Source organism: Calidris pugnax, unplaced genomic scaffold (assembly GCF_001431845.1).
Source record: "Calidris pugnax isolate Ruff unplaced genomic scaffold, ASM143184v1 scaffold63, whole genome shotgun sequence".
In the NCBI taxonomy this organism is placed as follows: Eukaryota; Metazoa; Chordata; class Aves; order Charadriiformes; family Scolopacidae; genus Calidris; species Calidris pugnax.
In genome coordinates, this window is record NW_015090852.1 from 47,028 (window position 1) to 64,061 (window position 17,034).

General features: G+C 51.2%; 2 protein-coding genes across 2 annotated transcripts in view; both read right to left on the bottom strand.

The window, feature by feature from the left end:
* KIAA0040 (KIAA0040 ortholog) overlaps positions 1-575 on the bottom strand; it is a 9,696-nt gene extending 9,121 nt beyond the window's left edge. Inside the window, exon 1 of the mRNA XM_014943590.1 lies at positions 483-575. The gene's annotated coding sequence lies outside the window, so the exon portion shown is untranslated. The remainder of the gene's footprint in view (positions 1-482) is intronic.
* A 10,903-nt stretch (positions 576-11,478) lies between these two features.
* The window catches only part of TNR (tenascin R), a 100,384-nt gene continuing 94,828 nt past the window's right edge, over positions 11,479-17,034 (bottom strand). The window contains exons 21-22 of the mRNA XM_014943561.1: positions 16,540-16,703; positions 11,479-16,113 (exon numbers count right to left, since the gene is read on the bottom strand). Coding sequence (XP_014799047.1) covers positions 15,994-16,113; positions 16,540-16,703 — 284 coding nt within the window. The 3' untranslated portion in view covers positions 11,479-15,993. The remainder of the gene's footprint in view (positions 16,114-16,539; positions 16,704-17,034) is intronic.

Genomic DNA, 17,034 nt, shown 5'->3' on the forward strand with positions numbered 1-17,034 from the left:
GGGGGGGTACAGACCCACCTGGGCCAGCCCTGCTGTTCTCTAAGGGAGAAGTAACAGCAAAAACTGTCGGTGCTGCCTTAACTTTAGCTTTCTCGACCCAAACCCCCTGGTGCCGGGCAGGCCGCCTTCTGACAAATTGTCCCCCTTCTGACAAATTGTCCCCCCTGAGAGCTGGTGGCTCTTCATCGCCGTTTCTCAAGTGCCACCACTGTCCCCCCCCCCGGCTCTGCCAGCGTCTGTTTCCCCCCCCTTTAGGCTGTGCCCAAAGCCCACCCGGGGGGGCTACGGGAAGGGGGTGATGTGGCCTTAAAACAAACACGAGGGGAAATCCCCTTGAGTTTGGATAACACAAAGCCCAGGATAAACGCCCAAGGAAGCGATGCCCGGAGGCTGCGGGGAGCAGCTCCCCCCCGAGGGCCCTTCTCCCGGGGATCCACCCCCCCACTCCCCAGCCCCACCGACGGACGGACCCACCGACCTACCTCCGCACCCGCGGCCCCTGCGCTCGTCCTTCCCGCCCGCCCCGGCGGAGGTTCCCGGCGGCCGGAGGAAATGGGACGCCCCGTCCCGTCCCGTCCCGCCTCGCCTGCCTCCGCCCCCGGCCCCGGCCCGGCCCCGCCGCCCTCCCTGCCCCACCTGGGGCGCCCCGACGAGCCCCGGCACTCTGTTTCCGTCCCCCCCCACCTCCTTCTCCCCTTCCGCGACCCCAAAACTGTGCCGGGGGTGGGATAAAAGGGGGGACCCCGCTGCTTTGCCGGCTCCCAGCGCTCAGGAAGGGCTGGAGAAGTTGGAGTTGTTTAGTCTGGGGAAGAGGCACGGGGAGGATGGGGGGGGCTCCCAAACCAGGCCTGAAATATGCCAAAAAGTGCTGGGAAGAAGGAAAGAACGAAGTGTTTTCTCTCGCAGGGGGGGTGACCCGGGTTTCGGCCCCCCGGAAACTTTTTGGGGGGGTTTGCAGGGGCGGTGATGCTGCTGGTGGTGGTGGTGTTCACCGAAAGGGTTCTCAGCCATTGGAATGCTGGTGGTGGTGGTCACCGAAAGGGTCATCAGCCATCGGAATGGGCTGCCCAGGGAGGTGGTTGAGGCACCATCCCTGGAGGTGTTCAAAAGACGGGTTGATGTGGTGCTGGGAGGTATGGTTTAGTGATGATGCTCCTTGTTTGTTGTGTGGGTGTCTATTTTTGTCAGTTAGGTTGACGGTTGGACGAGATGATCTTTAAGGTCCCTTCCAACCTAGAAGATTCTGTGATTCTGTGTTGGGAGGCTTCCTTAAGAGCCCTACTGGGCTGCCCTGATGCTCTGTCCCTGAAAAGGGGATGCTGCAGCCGAGCAGGGGGGTGACAGAGCATCACCCACAGGAGGACACCCCGGGGCTGCTCTCCTCCACAGCCAGCACCCACCAGCGTCGTGGGTGCCACGCACCCATGGAGATCATAAATGATGTTTCAACCCGAGGAAGGTTCTGCAGGGTTTTAATATTTTCAAAATCTGATTTCAGTTCAGTGTGGATGGCCACCCCCAGCTTTCACTTGTTGTTTTCTCTCTTACTTCTTTTTTTTTTTTCTTGCCATATGAGGGATATCCAGGAATCACTGGATCCCGGTTGCTTTCTAGCCCGGGGCTGAGCGATCTCTGTGCAGCGTTGCGATGCTGACAGCCGGGCAAGCTGTGACTAGCAAAAATGTTTTTGCTGGAATTTTTCTGGCCGGCTTGAATCCTTTCGGATTGCAAAACCTTTGTGCTTGCCTGCCTTCGTGCTCCAGAGCCGGTGGCTTTGCTTTTCCACTTTGGCCTCCATGCTAACTTGTCCAGCTGGTGTAGCTGGGGCTGCCTGACCCTTCGAGGCTGCTGGAAAACAGCCCCTGTGCTCCCGGTGCCGTGCCCTGGCAGTGCCAGGAGCAAAGCTGCTCTGGGAATCCAAGGAAAGAGGGGCAGAGAGGAGGGGTGGAGGGATGGAGATGAGCTGCCTGCTAGCCCTGACCGCCTCTGTGCCCTCCCTCCTGCTGCCTTCACCCTAGCATCGGGGCTGGAGGGGTGAGAGACCCCAAGAAACACACGTTGGAGGATACAGCTTGTGCTAAGAGCCTCCTGGTAGCCTGTGGCAAGGTGTTTATGTGCTGCAGGAAGTGCCAAGCACTTTTTATCTGAAGATTTGCTGTTTGTTAACACTGGGAAATTTTTCCTTGGTTTTACGCCGCAGGATGGAGATCTCTGGGCTTTGCACCACGTTCATGGCTCACTGCACCCCAGATTACCCCATCCCATCTCACTACATCCCGGCTCTCCCCTCCATCATTGAGCTGTAGCAGTTCCAAATCCCCCTATGGAAACACCCTTCCCAAGGCACTCAGAAGAAGCCACCTGGGTGCTGGCAGTCACCTGGGGGACACCCAGCCACTCCACACCACCAGAAAGTGTAACGTCACCTTTGAAACCACCCTAATAGGATGCCCTGGAAATACTTACAAGAGGTCTCCAAGGGCGAGCGTGGCCCCAGCCACTCCACACCACCAGAAAGTGTAACGTCACCTTTGAAACCACCCTAATAGGATGCCCTGGAAATACTTACAAGCCCCGATAACGGGCAAGCGTGGCTGTAGGCATCAGGCTTGGGGGTTCCCATCCCCGGGGTTAAGAGGGATGAAAGCCCTGCCCGTCCCCGGGAGCGCTGCCGCCGCGGTGGCTGGGAGGTTTGCTTTGTTCCCTGGGCAAACAGCCCTGCTGGGGCTCGGCTCTTTCTTGTCGCTAATTTAGTTTTGGCAGAGGCCTCACCGAGGGAGGAGCTGCCGGTCTGCACACCTTCCCTGGCTTTTTGGGGGCCCCTCCGAGCACAGGGCTTCGGCACCCACTTGGCTTCAAGTGGGAGCCTTGTTAAGAAGGGGCAGAGGCTGGTGGCACCGATAACACTGACCTCGGCATCTAAACCTCTCGTGGTGCTGCTACCTGTAAAGGAGAGTCTTGCGTAGCAATACCGTTAAATCAAGTTGGGAAGCATTAAATGGACTTAAAGAAACTTAGCATTAACACAAGAATATACAAATATAATGCCATTGAGCATAGCAATACTGTTAAATCAAGTTGGGAAGCATTAAATGGACGTAGCAATACCGTTAAATCAAGTTGGGAAGCATTAAATGGACTTAAAGAAACTTAGCATTAACACAAGAATATACAAATATAATCAGTCACACCACAGCCCCGTCTAGCAGGTCCAGAGAGGTAATTCTTCCACTTTGCTCTGGTGAGACCTCACCTGGAGTATTGTGTGCAGGTCTGGAGCTCTCAATATAAGAAGGACATGGACCTGATGGAGAGGGTCCAGAGGAGGGCCACAAGGATGATCAGGGGGATGGAGCACCTCTGCTACGAGGACAGGCTGAGGGAGCTGGGGTTGTTCAGCCTGGAGAAGAGGAGGCTCCGGGGAGACCTAATAGCAGCCTTCCAGTACCTGAAGGGAGCCTACAGGAAGGCTGGGGAGAGCCTGTTTACAAAGGCCTGCAGTGACAGGACGAGGGGCAATGGCTTCAAGCTGGAGGGGAACAGATTTAGACTGGAGATTAGGAGAGGGTTCTTCACTGTGAGGGTGGTGGAGCACTGGAACAGGTTGCCCAGGGAGGTGGTTGAGGCCCCATCCCTGGAGATATTCAAGGAGAGGCTCGACGAGGCCCTGGGCAACCTGGTCTAGTTGGGGGTGTCCCTGCTGACTGCGGGGAGGTGGGACTAGATGACCTTTGGAGGTCCCTTCCGGCCTGGGCAATTCTATGATTCTATGATTCTAGCCTGGCATCCTATTCCCCATAAGGGGTCCACAGGAGATGCTTTGAAACATAAAACCCACTTGATGCTTAAACCTGCAGATGTCTCCTGCAGCGAGGAGTTCCACAGCTCCTTCACATGCAGCGTGGAAAAAAGTACGTCTTAGGGGGAGCTTGAATCTGCCACCTCCTAGTTTTGTTTGTCATCCACCGTATCTGGGCTCCAAGGGATTGTGCTTTGTTTTTCAGAAACATTAATGGGTGAGAGGAAGCCGTGACTCAGCCACCGATGAATCACTGCTGCTCCAGATTGTGCCTCCCTCGTCTTACTGGTGCCCCTCAAGCTGATTAAGCCTGGACGAAACAAACTCCTGTCACACTGTGGGATGTTGGTCTGAGCCCAGCCCTGGGACCAGCTGGAAATCAAATCCTACCTCCAGCCCCTGTTTTCCATCCATCCTTCCCAAACTCCTTATTTCACTGCAAGATCAAAGCCTTTCCCATGCTGAAAAGTCATTCCCCCCCCCCCGCCCCGATAACTTCCATTTCCTCCAAGGTGCCCTCATTTCCTCATTATTTGGAAAACACTACTAATTTTACACTGAAAATAAAAACACCCTCCTGTTGCCCCCTTGTTTCATTTGCTTCAGCTGATTTATTTACTAATTTGCCCCGTTACACAGCTGGGAACTTCACTCCAGCCTTGATAACACCCAGCTGGTACCCAGGACCGACGTATTTGAGTTTTCCTTGGCACAGTGGGATGGGAGGAGATGTGAAGTGACTGCAGACACGAGCACACCTTACTCCTTGGCTGCTTGCTCTGCTCTCTGGTTGTGATTTCTGTTTGCAGATGCTGGCCTGGCTTAAAGTAAGCAATGGAAAACTCTGCTCCCAGAGAAACATTCCTCTCATTTTTCCCCCATGTTTCTGCCTTTCCCCTCCCTCTCCCCCTCCCACAAAAAAGCCTGCAGTTTAAACACCAAAAATAAAGCATGCCCGGTCATGGGCTGGATAAAAATAGCAGGCCTTGCTATTTACTTTAACAGCAGCAGTAGGCTTTCTGGCTTTGGTGGAGAACCGGGAGGCAGGAGTGGGATGGGATGGTGACTCTTGTGGGGGTGGAAGATGAACACTGAGCTGATGTTTTTGGGGCTGGCAGGCTCTACAGCAGCTGCTTCATCCCCTTATTTCCCTCGTTTTGGGCACACCTGGCCCTGGCCCTTCTGGGATGAAGGGAGCTGTGGGGGTGGGCTGGGCTCAGCTGCCTCAATCCACCTGGGTCCACTCTGAAGTGCCTGAGGCTCAGTGCTATGTTGGCAGTGATGGGAGGAGAGGCTGCTGTTAGGGGAAATGCCCCAAAACTGGTGAGTTTTTTTGGGGGTGCCTCTTCCCCACCCATCCCATGGGAGGCTCTGGGTGCAGATGTGCTTGCTGATGTGGATCTGGGTCTGCTGGAGCATCCCTCCCTGGGGCTTAGGGGGAAAAGATAGGGCTGGGGTGGGAAGTAAGGTGAGGTCCTTGGGTGCACCACTTGAGGTGCTTGTGTTGAGCAAAGATGGGGTACGGGAACCTGCGTGTGTGGAGGAGGGAGGGTGCGTGGCTCTTCTTGGGATGTTTTTTGGGTGTGTGCTGCAGAGTTGGGGAGGAAAGCAGTAGGGCTTTGTGTTGGTTCAGAGCTGATCATTGTTTTGTGTTGTGTGAGCCTTCAGGAACTCCTTCCTGAGGAAATCCTATGGGCAGTACTGGCGGTGGGCGAGGGAGAGAGGAGATGTGCTGGGAGGTGGGGAAACCTCTGGGCTGGGCAAGTCCCGTCAGCGTGACGTGATGCCTCCCCACTTAGGAACAGCTCAAGGGTTAGTTACGTGAAGGTCAGGGGGTGAAAACCCATCGGTTAACAAGACTGCTTCTTCCCTTGGCATGGCCATGGGGTCATAGAATCATAGAATCATTCAGGTTGGAAGAGACCCTTGGGATCATCAAGTCCAACCATCTACCCTGCTCCACATAGTCCACCCCTACACCATATCCCTCAGTACCCCATCTAAACGTCCCTTAAACACATCCAGGGATGGGTCACTGGCAGTGTTTTGCTGGCTGGATTTGTGGGAGCTGTGCACCAAGTCACCGGCAGCGTTTCGCTGGCTGGATTTGTGGGAGCTGTGCACCAAAGGCAGAGGAGCGAGTGATGCTTGGGCATGGCCCTGGTGCCCCCCAAGGACCAGTGTGTGCCCCCTGTAGTGGGAAGTGGCTGTTCCTGGGGGTTTCCCATGCTGGGTTGATGTTGGATCTGATCTGCTAAGGTTGATTTTTAGGTGAAAAACCAGTTGTGCTGGCTGGGACAGCCAGTGCTTTCCTTCCTTCAGCTCAGCCCTGCGATGCTGAGGAGTAATCAGTGGCCGTCCCTCGGTGCCAGCTTTCCCTAGAGTCCAGCTGAGGCAGTCAGGGACATCTAATCCCATTTCTTTAATAATATGCAGCTGCCAAATTTTATTTTTATTTTTTTAAATGTTTTTATTATCCCTTCTGTTCCATAAGCCACTTCCATGGGGGAAGCTGTTCCTGGAGATCTCTGGTGAGCTGATGTGCCTCGGATCAGGACCACATGAGGATTTTGGTTAGTGGCACGGGGGTGGTTGGCCAAGGTGTGCCCTTGTGATGGAGTGTTTTGTGCTGCCCTTGGGGCTTAGCTCCTGCCTGGGAATGGGGACTATTTGACCCTTGCTCTTCACAGTTCAAAGTCTTCTTCCTCCTCCTCATCTCATTTGCTAACGGTGCTTGGTGGGGAGGATGCAGCTGGGTGCTGGGGCTTGGGCAGGATGGCTCGGTTGGGGCCTCACCCACCTCCCGGAAAGGAACTGAGAGCAAAATGCAAATAGTGATGGGTGAAAGAGGAAAAACACGTTGAAAACCTTTCTCCTGGGGGGGGTGTGTTTTGCTTCTTTCCTCCCCCTGCGAGGGAGAGTGGGTTCCTTTATTTGGAGGGACAAAAATCACCCCCGGCCAGGGGGGAGAGGTGGCCTTGGGTTGAGAGTGAGGAGCTGATACGGGACGGCGATGGGGCGGATGGGGGCTGCTTTCGGCATGAGTGGAGGGCAGCAGGGGACGTGGCGTGGGGAGGAGGGCCAGGAGCAGGGGAAACCAGCTCTCTGAGGGAGCGAGGTTTGCGGGTGCATTTCTGCCAGGTGGAGATTAATGAGGACTTTTGGGTTAGAGTTTGAAACTGCTCTAACAGGAGAGGTAAGAGTCCGAGAGGAAGATTTGTGTCTCAGGCAAGCAAGCTGATAGCATATTTTTACAAACGACACCTGCTCTGAGCAAGAATGTTTGAGGGGGTTACGCTTCGGCCCAATCAATTTATTAAAAAATACATAATTTTTCTCCTATAAAAAGGACACACTGATATGATTTAATTAGGCTAAATAAAGGTCTGTGTCAAGCACTGGCTTTTGAGCATCATGGGGAGCATCATGCTGAGGAGCATCAGGGGGTTACTGGCTGCCAGTGCTGTTCCTCCTGCCCTGTCCCCTTGATGCTCCTCTTCTTGCTGCCCGTTTTCAAACCCTTCTCCTGAAATCCTTAGAGGGAGGGTTTCCCACTTCATCCCCTCCTTCTCTCGCTTTCGGAGAGGATTTTTCTCATATACATTTGCAGAGCTGCTTCCTTCAAACCCCTCTTTTTGTGGTGATGTCACCAAATGTAGGGGACAGTGCGGGGGCAAGGGAGTGTTTTGGTGAACAGAGGTGGCTTGTGTTCCCACCAGCATCCCGGTGTGCTCTGCTCTGCTGGTCCAGCAGCTGAACTGGGCCCTGGTGCCTGCAGAGGAGTACCACTGGGGAGACAACCTGGGTGGGAGTGAGAAGATCAGCCACGCTGCTGGGAATAAGTGTTGGTGTTGGACAATTAGGATAAATAAAGGTCTATGTCAAGCACTGGCTTTTGACCATGATAGTGAGGAGCATCATGGGGAGCATCACGCTGAGGGGCATCAGGGGGACACTGGCTGCTGGTGCTGTTCCTCCTGCCCTGTCCCCTTGATGCTCCTCTTCTTGCTGCCCGTTTTCAAACCCTTCTCCTGAAATCCCTAGAGGGAGGGTTTCCCACTTCATCCCCTCCTTCTCTCGCTTTCGGAGAGGATTTTTCTCATATACATTTGCAGAGCTGCTTCCTTCAAACCCCTCTTTTTGTGGCGATGTCACCAAATGTAGGGGACAGTGCGGGGGCAAGGGAGTGTTTTGGTGAACAGAGGTGGCTTGTGTTCCCACCAGCATCCCGGTGTGCTCTGCTCTGCTGGTCCAGCAGCTGAACTGGGCCCTGGTGCCTGCAGAGGAGTACCACTGGGGAGACAACCTGGGTGGGAGTGAGAAGATCAGCCACGCTGCTGGGAATAAGTGTTGGTGTTGGAATAAGTGTGTTTACACATGGCATGGTGCATGCTATGGGAAGGCTGCACGCCTCCAGCATCCCTACCGACGGCAGAAAGCAGCCCAAAATACTGGGAGGAAAAGAAATACCACTATAAGCACTATAGCAAAGCCTGCAGTCACAGCTAGGAACCTTGAATATAATGCATATAATATGGCTTTTTTCTTTTTTTTTTTTTGGAAACTGTTGGAGCAGGTTGGAAGCAGAAAGATTGCTGCATGTTGAGGCTGTGGCTGTAGCACAGGGAAGGCTGCTGTTCACAGCACTCTTCATCCCAGGGAGAGGAGACAAATCAATGAAATTTAAAAGCCCTGCATTTAGATTTGATTAAAAGAGATAATATTTTTTTTTTTTTTTTTTTTTACACTCTACATAATTAAGCTTTAGAGCTGTAGCCACAGGAGCTGAAAATATAAAAATGGCAATGAGGGTTTTAAAGGGATGATGAGCACATCCAGGCTTACGAGGGGGAATTAAAATCCAAGAATGTTAAAGATGGTGCTATAAAAATTTCATCCCGCGAGGCATAAAGCAGCTGTGAATTCACAGGATGAGGATGCCCCTTCATCGACCTGCTCCAGCCCTGCTCTGGGGCACTGCACGTCCTCCCGCTGTGCTGCTTGCTCCTTGGGAAAGCATTTCCCTTGTGTTTTTTTGGGCTGAGGTTGCAGGGTGTGTTGCTGAGAATGCATTGCCCAAGCTCCAGGTTTGGGAAAGAGTCCAACACCCTTGCTGAGGACCTTTGTACGCCCTCCTGATGTTTGCTGGTGGAACAAAGTTCCTGAGCATCGCTCATGCAAGAAGGGGACTTTGGTAAGAGGGCCGTGATGAAATATCTCTGTACAAAGTGCAGATGGGGGGAGCTGGTGGTGGGATGCTTTGTGGCAGCTGGAAGTACCCCCAGAGGACTGTGGCTGCACATGGCAGGGCCATGCTGCCTGCAGGTGATGCCTGCACAGAGCCTGCGTTGCCTGAGGAGGTGTGCTCCTTGGAGAGGCTGGAAACATGAGGGATCATCATGTGTGATACTGCAGGGCCATGACTACAGTATACAGATGGTTTTGAGCTGTGCAAGGGCAGAGGGGGCCTGTGCGATGAGGGTAGTGGGTACCTGCAATGGGTGAGTGGGCAGAAGCTCCTCAGGGGTTGGTATGGTGGGGCAAAACATCTCCCTGGGCTTAAGTGAAAGTGTGGAGAGTTTAGGAAAGGGGTTATGCCAGCCCTCACCCCCTTCTCATCCTGTATGAAGCATGGAGCTGGGCCGTGGCTCTGATTTTGGGATGTGCCTTATGGTCCGGAGTGATGCTCTGGCTCCACACGCTCCTGCCTTCTCTGGGTACCAACCTCCGAGTGATGCGTGCCCACCTCATGCATCTGGTTAGTGCACTGGAGAGTCCCTATTTCCTTCAACTGAGCTTTTTTTGGGGTGCTCTGTAGGGAACAGAGGTCCTGGGGGCCTCACTTGGCCCCAGATGTGCTGAATGTGGGGTAGAGTGGAGGGCACTGCCTTTCTTTAAGGGACCATAAATGAAAGCCACTGCATTGGGCCAACTCATTGGCCAAGCCCCACAAGACTGGGATGCAAAGCACTGGTGCAGGCAACCCTTGCTCCCCATCCCAAACCCGTCTCCATCTTTCAGGTCCTCCATGGCCAGGGGAGACCCTCAGTTGTATGAAGAGTCTTCCATGGCATTTACTTCCTTCAGACATGAAAATGGTCACTTCATCCAGGCAGTTGAGTCTGCCGGGCTTCAGGCTTGTTTTTTTGCTGGGCCGACGGCAGTGACCAAGGTGGGGGATCCCCACGCTCACAACTTTGGGCTTCAGGCTTGGTTTTTCGCTGGGCTAACGGCAGTGGCCAAGGTGGGGGATCCCCACACTCACAACTTCCTTTTTTTTTTTTTTTTTTTTTTTTTCTTCTCTCAAATCGAAGCAAGAAAGAGAAGTTGAGAAGCTGCCGCAAAGCAAATTCCCCTGTTTTGTCTCTCTGAAATTAAATTTAGAAAATATTGAAGCGGTTTGGCAGAAAAGCTGCTTTCGGGCTTTCTCATCCTGCCTGGCTACGTGTCAAACATGAAAACTTAAGACGAGGAGGTCTAAATAAAGTCTGCATGTGAAACGAGAGGAGACTTTAAAAATCCTCTGAAATTCCTGACTTGTCCTGGAGATTCTTGCTAAATCAACGTTGGGTGGTTTTTTTTGGTTGGTTGATTTTTTTGTTCCCACCCCTCCTCGCCCCCCAGCTGGGAGCATGTTCTGCTGGAAATAGCCTTGCAATTAGGTTTTTGGTGGGGTTTCCTTCACTCTGGGAACAGATTGCTGTTCAAATTGGGAAAATGGCCTTAACGGAAGGCTTTGGGGTTGTTTCGCTCCGCTCCTGAGCATTTACACCACGGCTTTGCCCTCCCTGGCTGCAAACAGCAGAGCTGAGGGCCTCTCTGGCTCATGGGAGCAGCTACATTCATTAACAAAAACCATCTTGTGTTGGACTGAGGCCAACGCGCAGCTCCCTGCCTTCCCAGGGTTAAAGGACCCTGCTGGCCAACCTGACTTTGCAGTCTCACTTTATTGTTGTTTATTTTAACGGGATAACTTGAGCAGGGGGGACCGTGGGAGCCTCTGGTCCAACCTGCTGCCCAAAGGGTGGACCAGGTTGCTTAGGGCTTTCTCCAGCTTGGTCTTGAACACCTCCATGGATGGAGGTGGCACCACAGCTTGCACTAGTGGTGGACTGCTCCCCCCGCCAAGATTTCCTCCCTGTGTATGGTTTTTTTTTTATCCCACTGGATGTCCTTTGTAGGTGGCACCACAGCTTGCACTAATGGTGGACTGCCCCCCGCCCCAGATTTCCTCCCTGTGTATATTTTTTTTTTTATCCCACTGGATGTCCTTTGTCTCTCGGGTGCTCTGTTCCTCCTGGTTTGTGTTTCTTGGAGTGCTTTGCAAACAAGGAATGTGCCTTCTTCCAGCTGCTTCTGGGCTCACCAGGGTGGCTGTCTCGGCTACGTGACACCTTGCAGCTCAGCTGGAAACCACGGAGTGAAAAACCAAACCTCCGTGGCCAGCTGCTTTGGATGCAAAGTTATCTGAGCTCCAGTGGGGCAGGGCATGACCTTGCAGGAGGGTGAGAGCAGGTGAATCCCATGCTGAAGAGCCCTCTGTGCTTTTTCTTCCACGGGATAAAGAAGGATTAGGGACAGGGGGTGTTGTGTCCTCACTTGGCATGAGGTCAGGGATGTGATGCTCCCATGCACTAGGACCCCCCTCCCACCCCACTCCTGGACAGGCACACGGCTCGCTCCTTCGGTATCTTTTATTAATGTATAGAAAATGCATTAAAAAAAGGAACTATACATAGCCTAAGAGCGGTCAGGACTAAAAATACTAGTTAACAATGGTTAACAAGCGTCGATCCCATTCTCTGAGCTACGTTTTCATTACGGGGTGGGGAGGGTTGTTTAATATATTATTTATTTATATTATTTATTTTATTTATGCATTTATTTGCTTTTATCTTCCCCCTCATTTGGTTGCATTGGTTTGTGTTTGAGTTCATCAGAACCTGTCCGACGGATTTCGTTGCCTCCGTTCTTCCTTCATGTTTATGGTTTTTAATTTCTTTAAAGTAATGAACACAATTCCAGGGTAACACCTGTGCACAGGGGGCTGCTTGTTTGTTTGGTACCATCCTTCTGAGAAACCATTGACACTTGGAGAGCTGCAGGCTGGGTACCGAGATGGGCCTGGGCATCAGCAGCTCCCCAGGAAAGAGACTTTCCTTCTCCCTTACCCCAAACCTTCCCCCTGGAAGGGGCAAGAAGCTGCCACCACCATCTGGGCACCATCGGGTTTAAGGAAGGGGGAAGCTGACCCTGGAAGGTACTGGTGGTCCCCAAGGGGCTCAGTTGAGTTTGATTGCCATCCTGAGGTGCTTGTTTGGCAGAAACAGGGATGGACTTCTTGCTTGGCCCCAGGACAGAGCTCTTTGTTAGTGGGTGTGAGCATGAATTAAAGGTTTTTTTGAGGTGAGAGCTCTTTGTTGGCAGTGTCTGGTAAGGTCAAAGCTTGTGGGCATTGCTTGGGGGCACAGGACAGGGAGTGCGTGGTCATCCCAGAGTGTAACGGTGGGGACATATCATGAGGGCTTCTCTGGATCTGGTTAAAGGGCATGTGCTGGCACCTTGTGGGTATTTTGGCTCCTGCTCTTTTTCAGCAGGTTACTCTAAGCCTGTTGCAGGCACAGGGTGACCCCAGCTCAGGGACATCACTACCTGAGCCCTCACCTGCCATGTCACTGAGGATGAAGGTGTCTGAGCTGTACTTTTTGCACCCAATGTTTTTGGGAAGAAGGTAAGAGATTGAGGCAAGAGGGCAGTTAGGCTGGTACTAGGCTTTGAGATGCTCATAGTAAATTAATGCAAAGATAAGCAGTAGAAGCAAAGGCTTCTTCCCAACCTTTGTGTGGCTCTGGCACTCTTCCAGCATCCTTCTGCCAAAATCCAGCTACCTTTGGGGAAGGCCTGGCCTCCTTCTTTCCCAAAATTATTAATTTATAAATGCTGTCTTGAGGATCACTTTACTAAAAGCAGCTTCTCCTTTCAGGCCTTTTTTTTTTTCTTTTTTTCTCCTTTGGTTATGTTTTAGTGCAGTCTGTGGTGGAAAGGTGGGCTTGGAGGTCTGACAGGAATGGAAACAGGGAAACAGAAATTGGGCAAGAGATAAGAAAGTCCCTTGGTGTTTCCTTCCAGGATTTTGGAGTTAGAAACAAGAGGTGGCTTTGAAAGTCTGCAGAGGTCCTGGGCATGTGCAGTGTTCTGCTGGGTGAAGGACTTGATGTTCTTCTCTCTGCTTCATGTTATGGGAGTTGGCATCTCTCAGTGGATAGTGTGGTTTGGGTACAGCTTCAGGTTACTTTGGGGGCCTGGGGCAAGCCTGAGCCATACGAGCTGAAAGACAGAGGAGCCACCAGAACCCAGCGATGGTTCATGTGCTGGAGCCAAAGTCTCTTGAGATAAGCATTGTGCAGGATCCAGGCTGGGTTTCTCAGAATTTCAGGCCTGTTGTCAAGATTTCATTCAGTCTTAGTGCTACACTGGTAGGAGGCAGGGACAAACTTTCTCTGCTTGGAGAACGAATTCAGAAAAAGGTTTTGCTCAACCAGTGATGGAGGGTAAAAAGACACATAATCAGCTGGCTCTTTTGTAGCACCAATGTTGAGTAAAAACTTGCTTGAAACCACTGGCAGGAACTTTGTCCAAAGAAAATCATCAGGCAATGATGAAAAATAAATTTCTGGAAAATTTCATCTGTATATGGGCAATGTGAACAAGGGTCAATGGCCTAAATGACTGGGTTGTCATTGCTGATTGTTTGCATTAGCTTGAGTTAGGTTATCACCAGGAGAAAACCATGATGTGTAGAAGTCTTTCCTTTGGAAGATTTTAGCACCTGCATTTCACCAAGGTAATGGGAAGGCAACATCCTGGTACCATGTGTGAGATCAGGGACCAGAATTGGTATATAATGGCACTGCAAGGTCTGATATTATCTCCAAGGGCATCCTTCAGGCTTGATGATGGAGTTGTGTCAAGTGGAGCCTTTCATCCTGGTTACAGGATTTAAAAAGGATGACAGACATGAGCAGGGAGGGAGAGATGTACGTCAGTAAATCTATTTAGAGAATAATCAGCCTTTTTAAGGATCCTCTTTTGAACCTGCTGGAAAAGCTTGGCATGTTTTGATTTTCTGTTTGACTCATACTTTTGAAAAGAGAGGTTTCTTGCCTTCCACTTGATTGCAAATGATGAGGTCCCGTTTTTCCACTTCCTTTCACCTGGGTAGATAAGCAAACAATAGCGTCTGAGACAGGTGATGAATGCCATCCACTGCCCATCTTTGCTCCTAGTTGTAACTGCTGCACTATGGTGCTTTTGTTCGGACACTTCTTATCTATAAACTCTTGGTGATGTTGGGAAAAATATTACTCTCCTGGTCTACTAGGAAGCTTCTTGCATTTTAATCAGTTCTATCTGCTGCTTTTTGTTGGCATTTGGAACCTAAAACAGAGCAGACCGCTCAGGAGGTGTGACATGGTGCCATCAGTGACGCTGGCCATGTCCTGCAAGAGATCCCATCATCTGCAGCCTCTCTGACTGACCTGTTCCTCAACTGGTTGACTTGTTGCCTGGTTTGATGCTGATGAGAAGTAAGAAGAGATGCCTCATCTACACGTGAGTTGTTGCTTCCTCCAGGTCAGACTGTAACTTGTAAGCTGGAAGGGTTGGACCCTATATCTATTCCTGACCTTGGGGTTAGCTATGATTTCATGTGCCAGTATGTGGTATAGACAAGGAGGCTGCATTTCCTGCTTAATGCCCTTCTTCAGCTCTGCAGCCCTTGTGAGTAATGTCAGAAAATCCAGGAGCATGAGAGAAAGAGACACTGGCCTGAATTATAAGCTACTGCAAAGAATGCTTTATGTTGCCATCTGGAAGATGTTTCTTGAGACAAAGCTGCTTCAGTGTGGTAAAATCAAAAAGCAGTGTTTAGCATTTGTAATGCTCCCTTGGCTGCGAACCCAGTGATGAGCTGCATTGTCTTTGGATATGAGAACAAGTGTCTTCTCTGAGACCAGGCCAGTGACAATGCCCAGCATTGATCTCAGCCCTCAGCAGAGGAGTGACTCCAGCATGGTGGTTGTTTGTGCTATGTGGAGGTGGTGTCAATGACAACAGAGCTCAGCCAGAGCTATCTGAAGGGTGCATCTTCCTTAAGATAGGAGAAGTTAAGGATGGGAAGAGCAAACTCATCTATTCTTCCAAGGGTCTTGAAGTATTCCAAAATCTGAGTGGACTAAGCCTTCCTCCAGGAGGGGAAACAGTTGAATTTCCATTAGAGAGATGGTGATACCAAGGCACTGAGATTTGAGTCCCTCTTGTGATGACGATGAAGAGGGATGGTGTAGGAGAAGGAAGGGAGTGGACATCTCTCAGCCTGCACTTGTCTTCCCTCATTTGCATCTTCATCCTTTCCCATGTGCGTGGAGGTTTCTGAACAAGAGCACTGAAACTGTGCCAGCTGCCAGCTTCAGGCTGAGCTGTGGTTTTGTGGTAGTTCATGTGGTGGTGCCAACACGTGAGTTGTGGGTTATCTAGAGTTTGCCTACACATGCAGATGTTCACCAAGCCCTCCTGGTGTGATCTGTGAAAACTGGAGGTGGGATGAGCCTTGGGTTTGCTCATCCTCGTTTTGTCTCCATGTGTATGGTTGCCTGCACTTAGGGGAGGGATGACCAGGCTGTGTGCCCTTGGCCAGAAGGAGAAACTGTTCTGCCTGCTGAAAGAGTTGGTGTCTACAGGATGGTATGAAGCTTGAGACCTCCCTGACAGGAGAGGACAGGTGTCCCTGGCCATGACTGAGTGAAAATGACTGCTCCAAGGCCCCAGTGGGGAAGGTTTCTGCCATGAGCCTTGTGACAAACATTTCTAACAGGGTTTGCTGGAGATTTCTAAGTCTTTTAAAAAAATATCAAAAATCTGTCTGTCTCTTTCTCTCTCTTTCTCCTTGTGTTAAGGGCCAGAGTATTGGGGTAGGGAGACTGGAAATTTGGTATTTCTCTGGGACAGATGCAAAGCAATAAGGTCTTTCCTTTCCCATGGCCTTTGTTGTGCCATGGTTCCCTCCAGCACTCGTGAGGGGCAGGTTGCTATCTCAGACGAGTAGTAATATTTTTTTTTTCCCTTTTCATATTATAAAATACAAACAAATGACAGAAAAGGTCAGGTGGCGAAAGATGGGAGGGGGTTCAGCTGGCTCAGAGCTGTAGGGACCGTCGCTTCCTCCCAGAGATGTTACGGTGGTTGTAAGGTCGCATCTTCATTTCTACGAAGGGGATGGAGAACTCGTGGCCTTTCCAATGGTACCAGTTAATCCCCTGGGAGGAGGGAGAGAAAGGCACAGGGTAAAGAAAGACCCTAACACAAAACTAGAGTGGGAGGGGGAGGCAAAAAGGTTGACCACCATAGAGATGTTAGAAGGAAGAACTTGCTACAGTAGGAGAAACTCTGCTTCTCTAACTTGATGTGTTTTTCCTACTGCTCGAAGGCTCCTGATCAAATTTCATGTATGTATTTTTTAAGTGTAGCCACAGTAAATGACTATGGCAGCCAGCGTGAGGCATGAAGTACCACCCCAAATGTCTTGAAGGTGGTTCACTTTGCTCCAGCTTGGGTTGTGTTGGCGCTTCTGACCTGGTGCACCAGCCGTGCCGCCCCAGCCCTAGCTTGGGCTTGCTGTCACGCTTGGTTGCACTGCTAGAATGAAGAAATGCTTAAAGCTTCCAGCCCACTGCTGCCCTTACCTGACTGTGCCGGGACTCTCCGTACTTGCCGTTGAGGTTGGTGCGGTGGCAGTTCTTGTACCACCAGGCCCCTTTATAGGACATGGCGCAGTTGGTCACAGCAACATCGTTGTCCCTGTCCTTGGTGGAGAAGGGGCGGCCCTGGTGATAGCTGAGGGAGTCCCCTGTGGAAAGAGGTGCCATTAGGGGTGACTGAGCCCGAATCATCTGGTCTTTTCACAAGCAAATTGGGATATTCTGCTATATGTGGTAGCCTGTTGGTCAAGAGCTCAAACAGCTGAAGGTTTGGGAATGTTAACTGGAATTGGTCACAATTAGCTCATCTGAGGTCCTCTGCCATTGGTTTAGGGTGAGTACAGACCACAGAAAGTCTTAGCAGCTGCTTGTGTTTGGCAGATAAAGTGCTATATGGTTTTGTATCTGAATTTCAGTGTTTCAGAAATTAATTAAATCCTAGATTTGGGCATTCCTGATTTCCTGAAGCCTGGTTCTGCT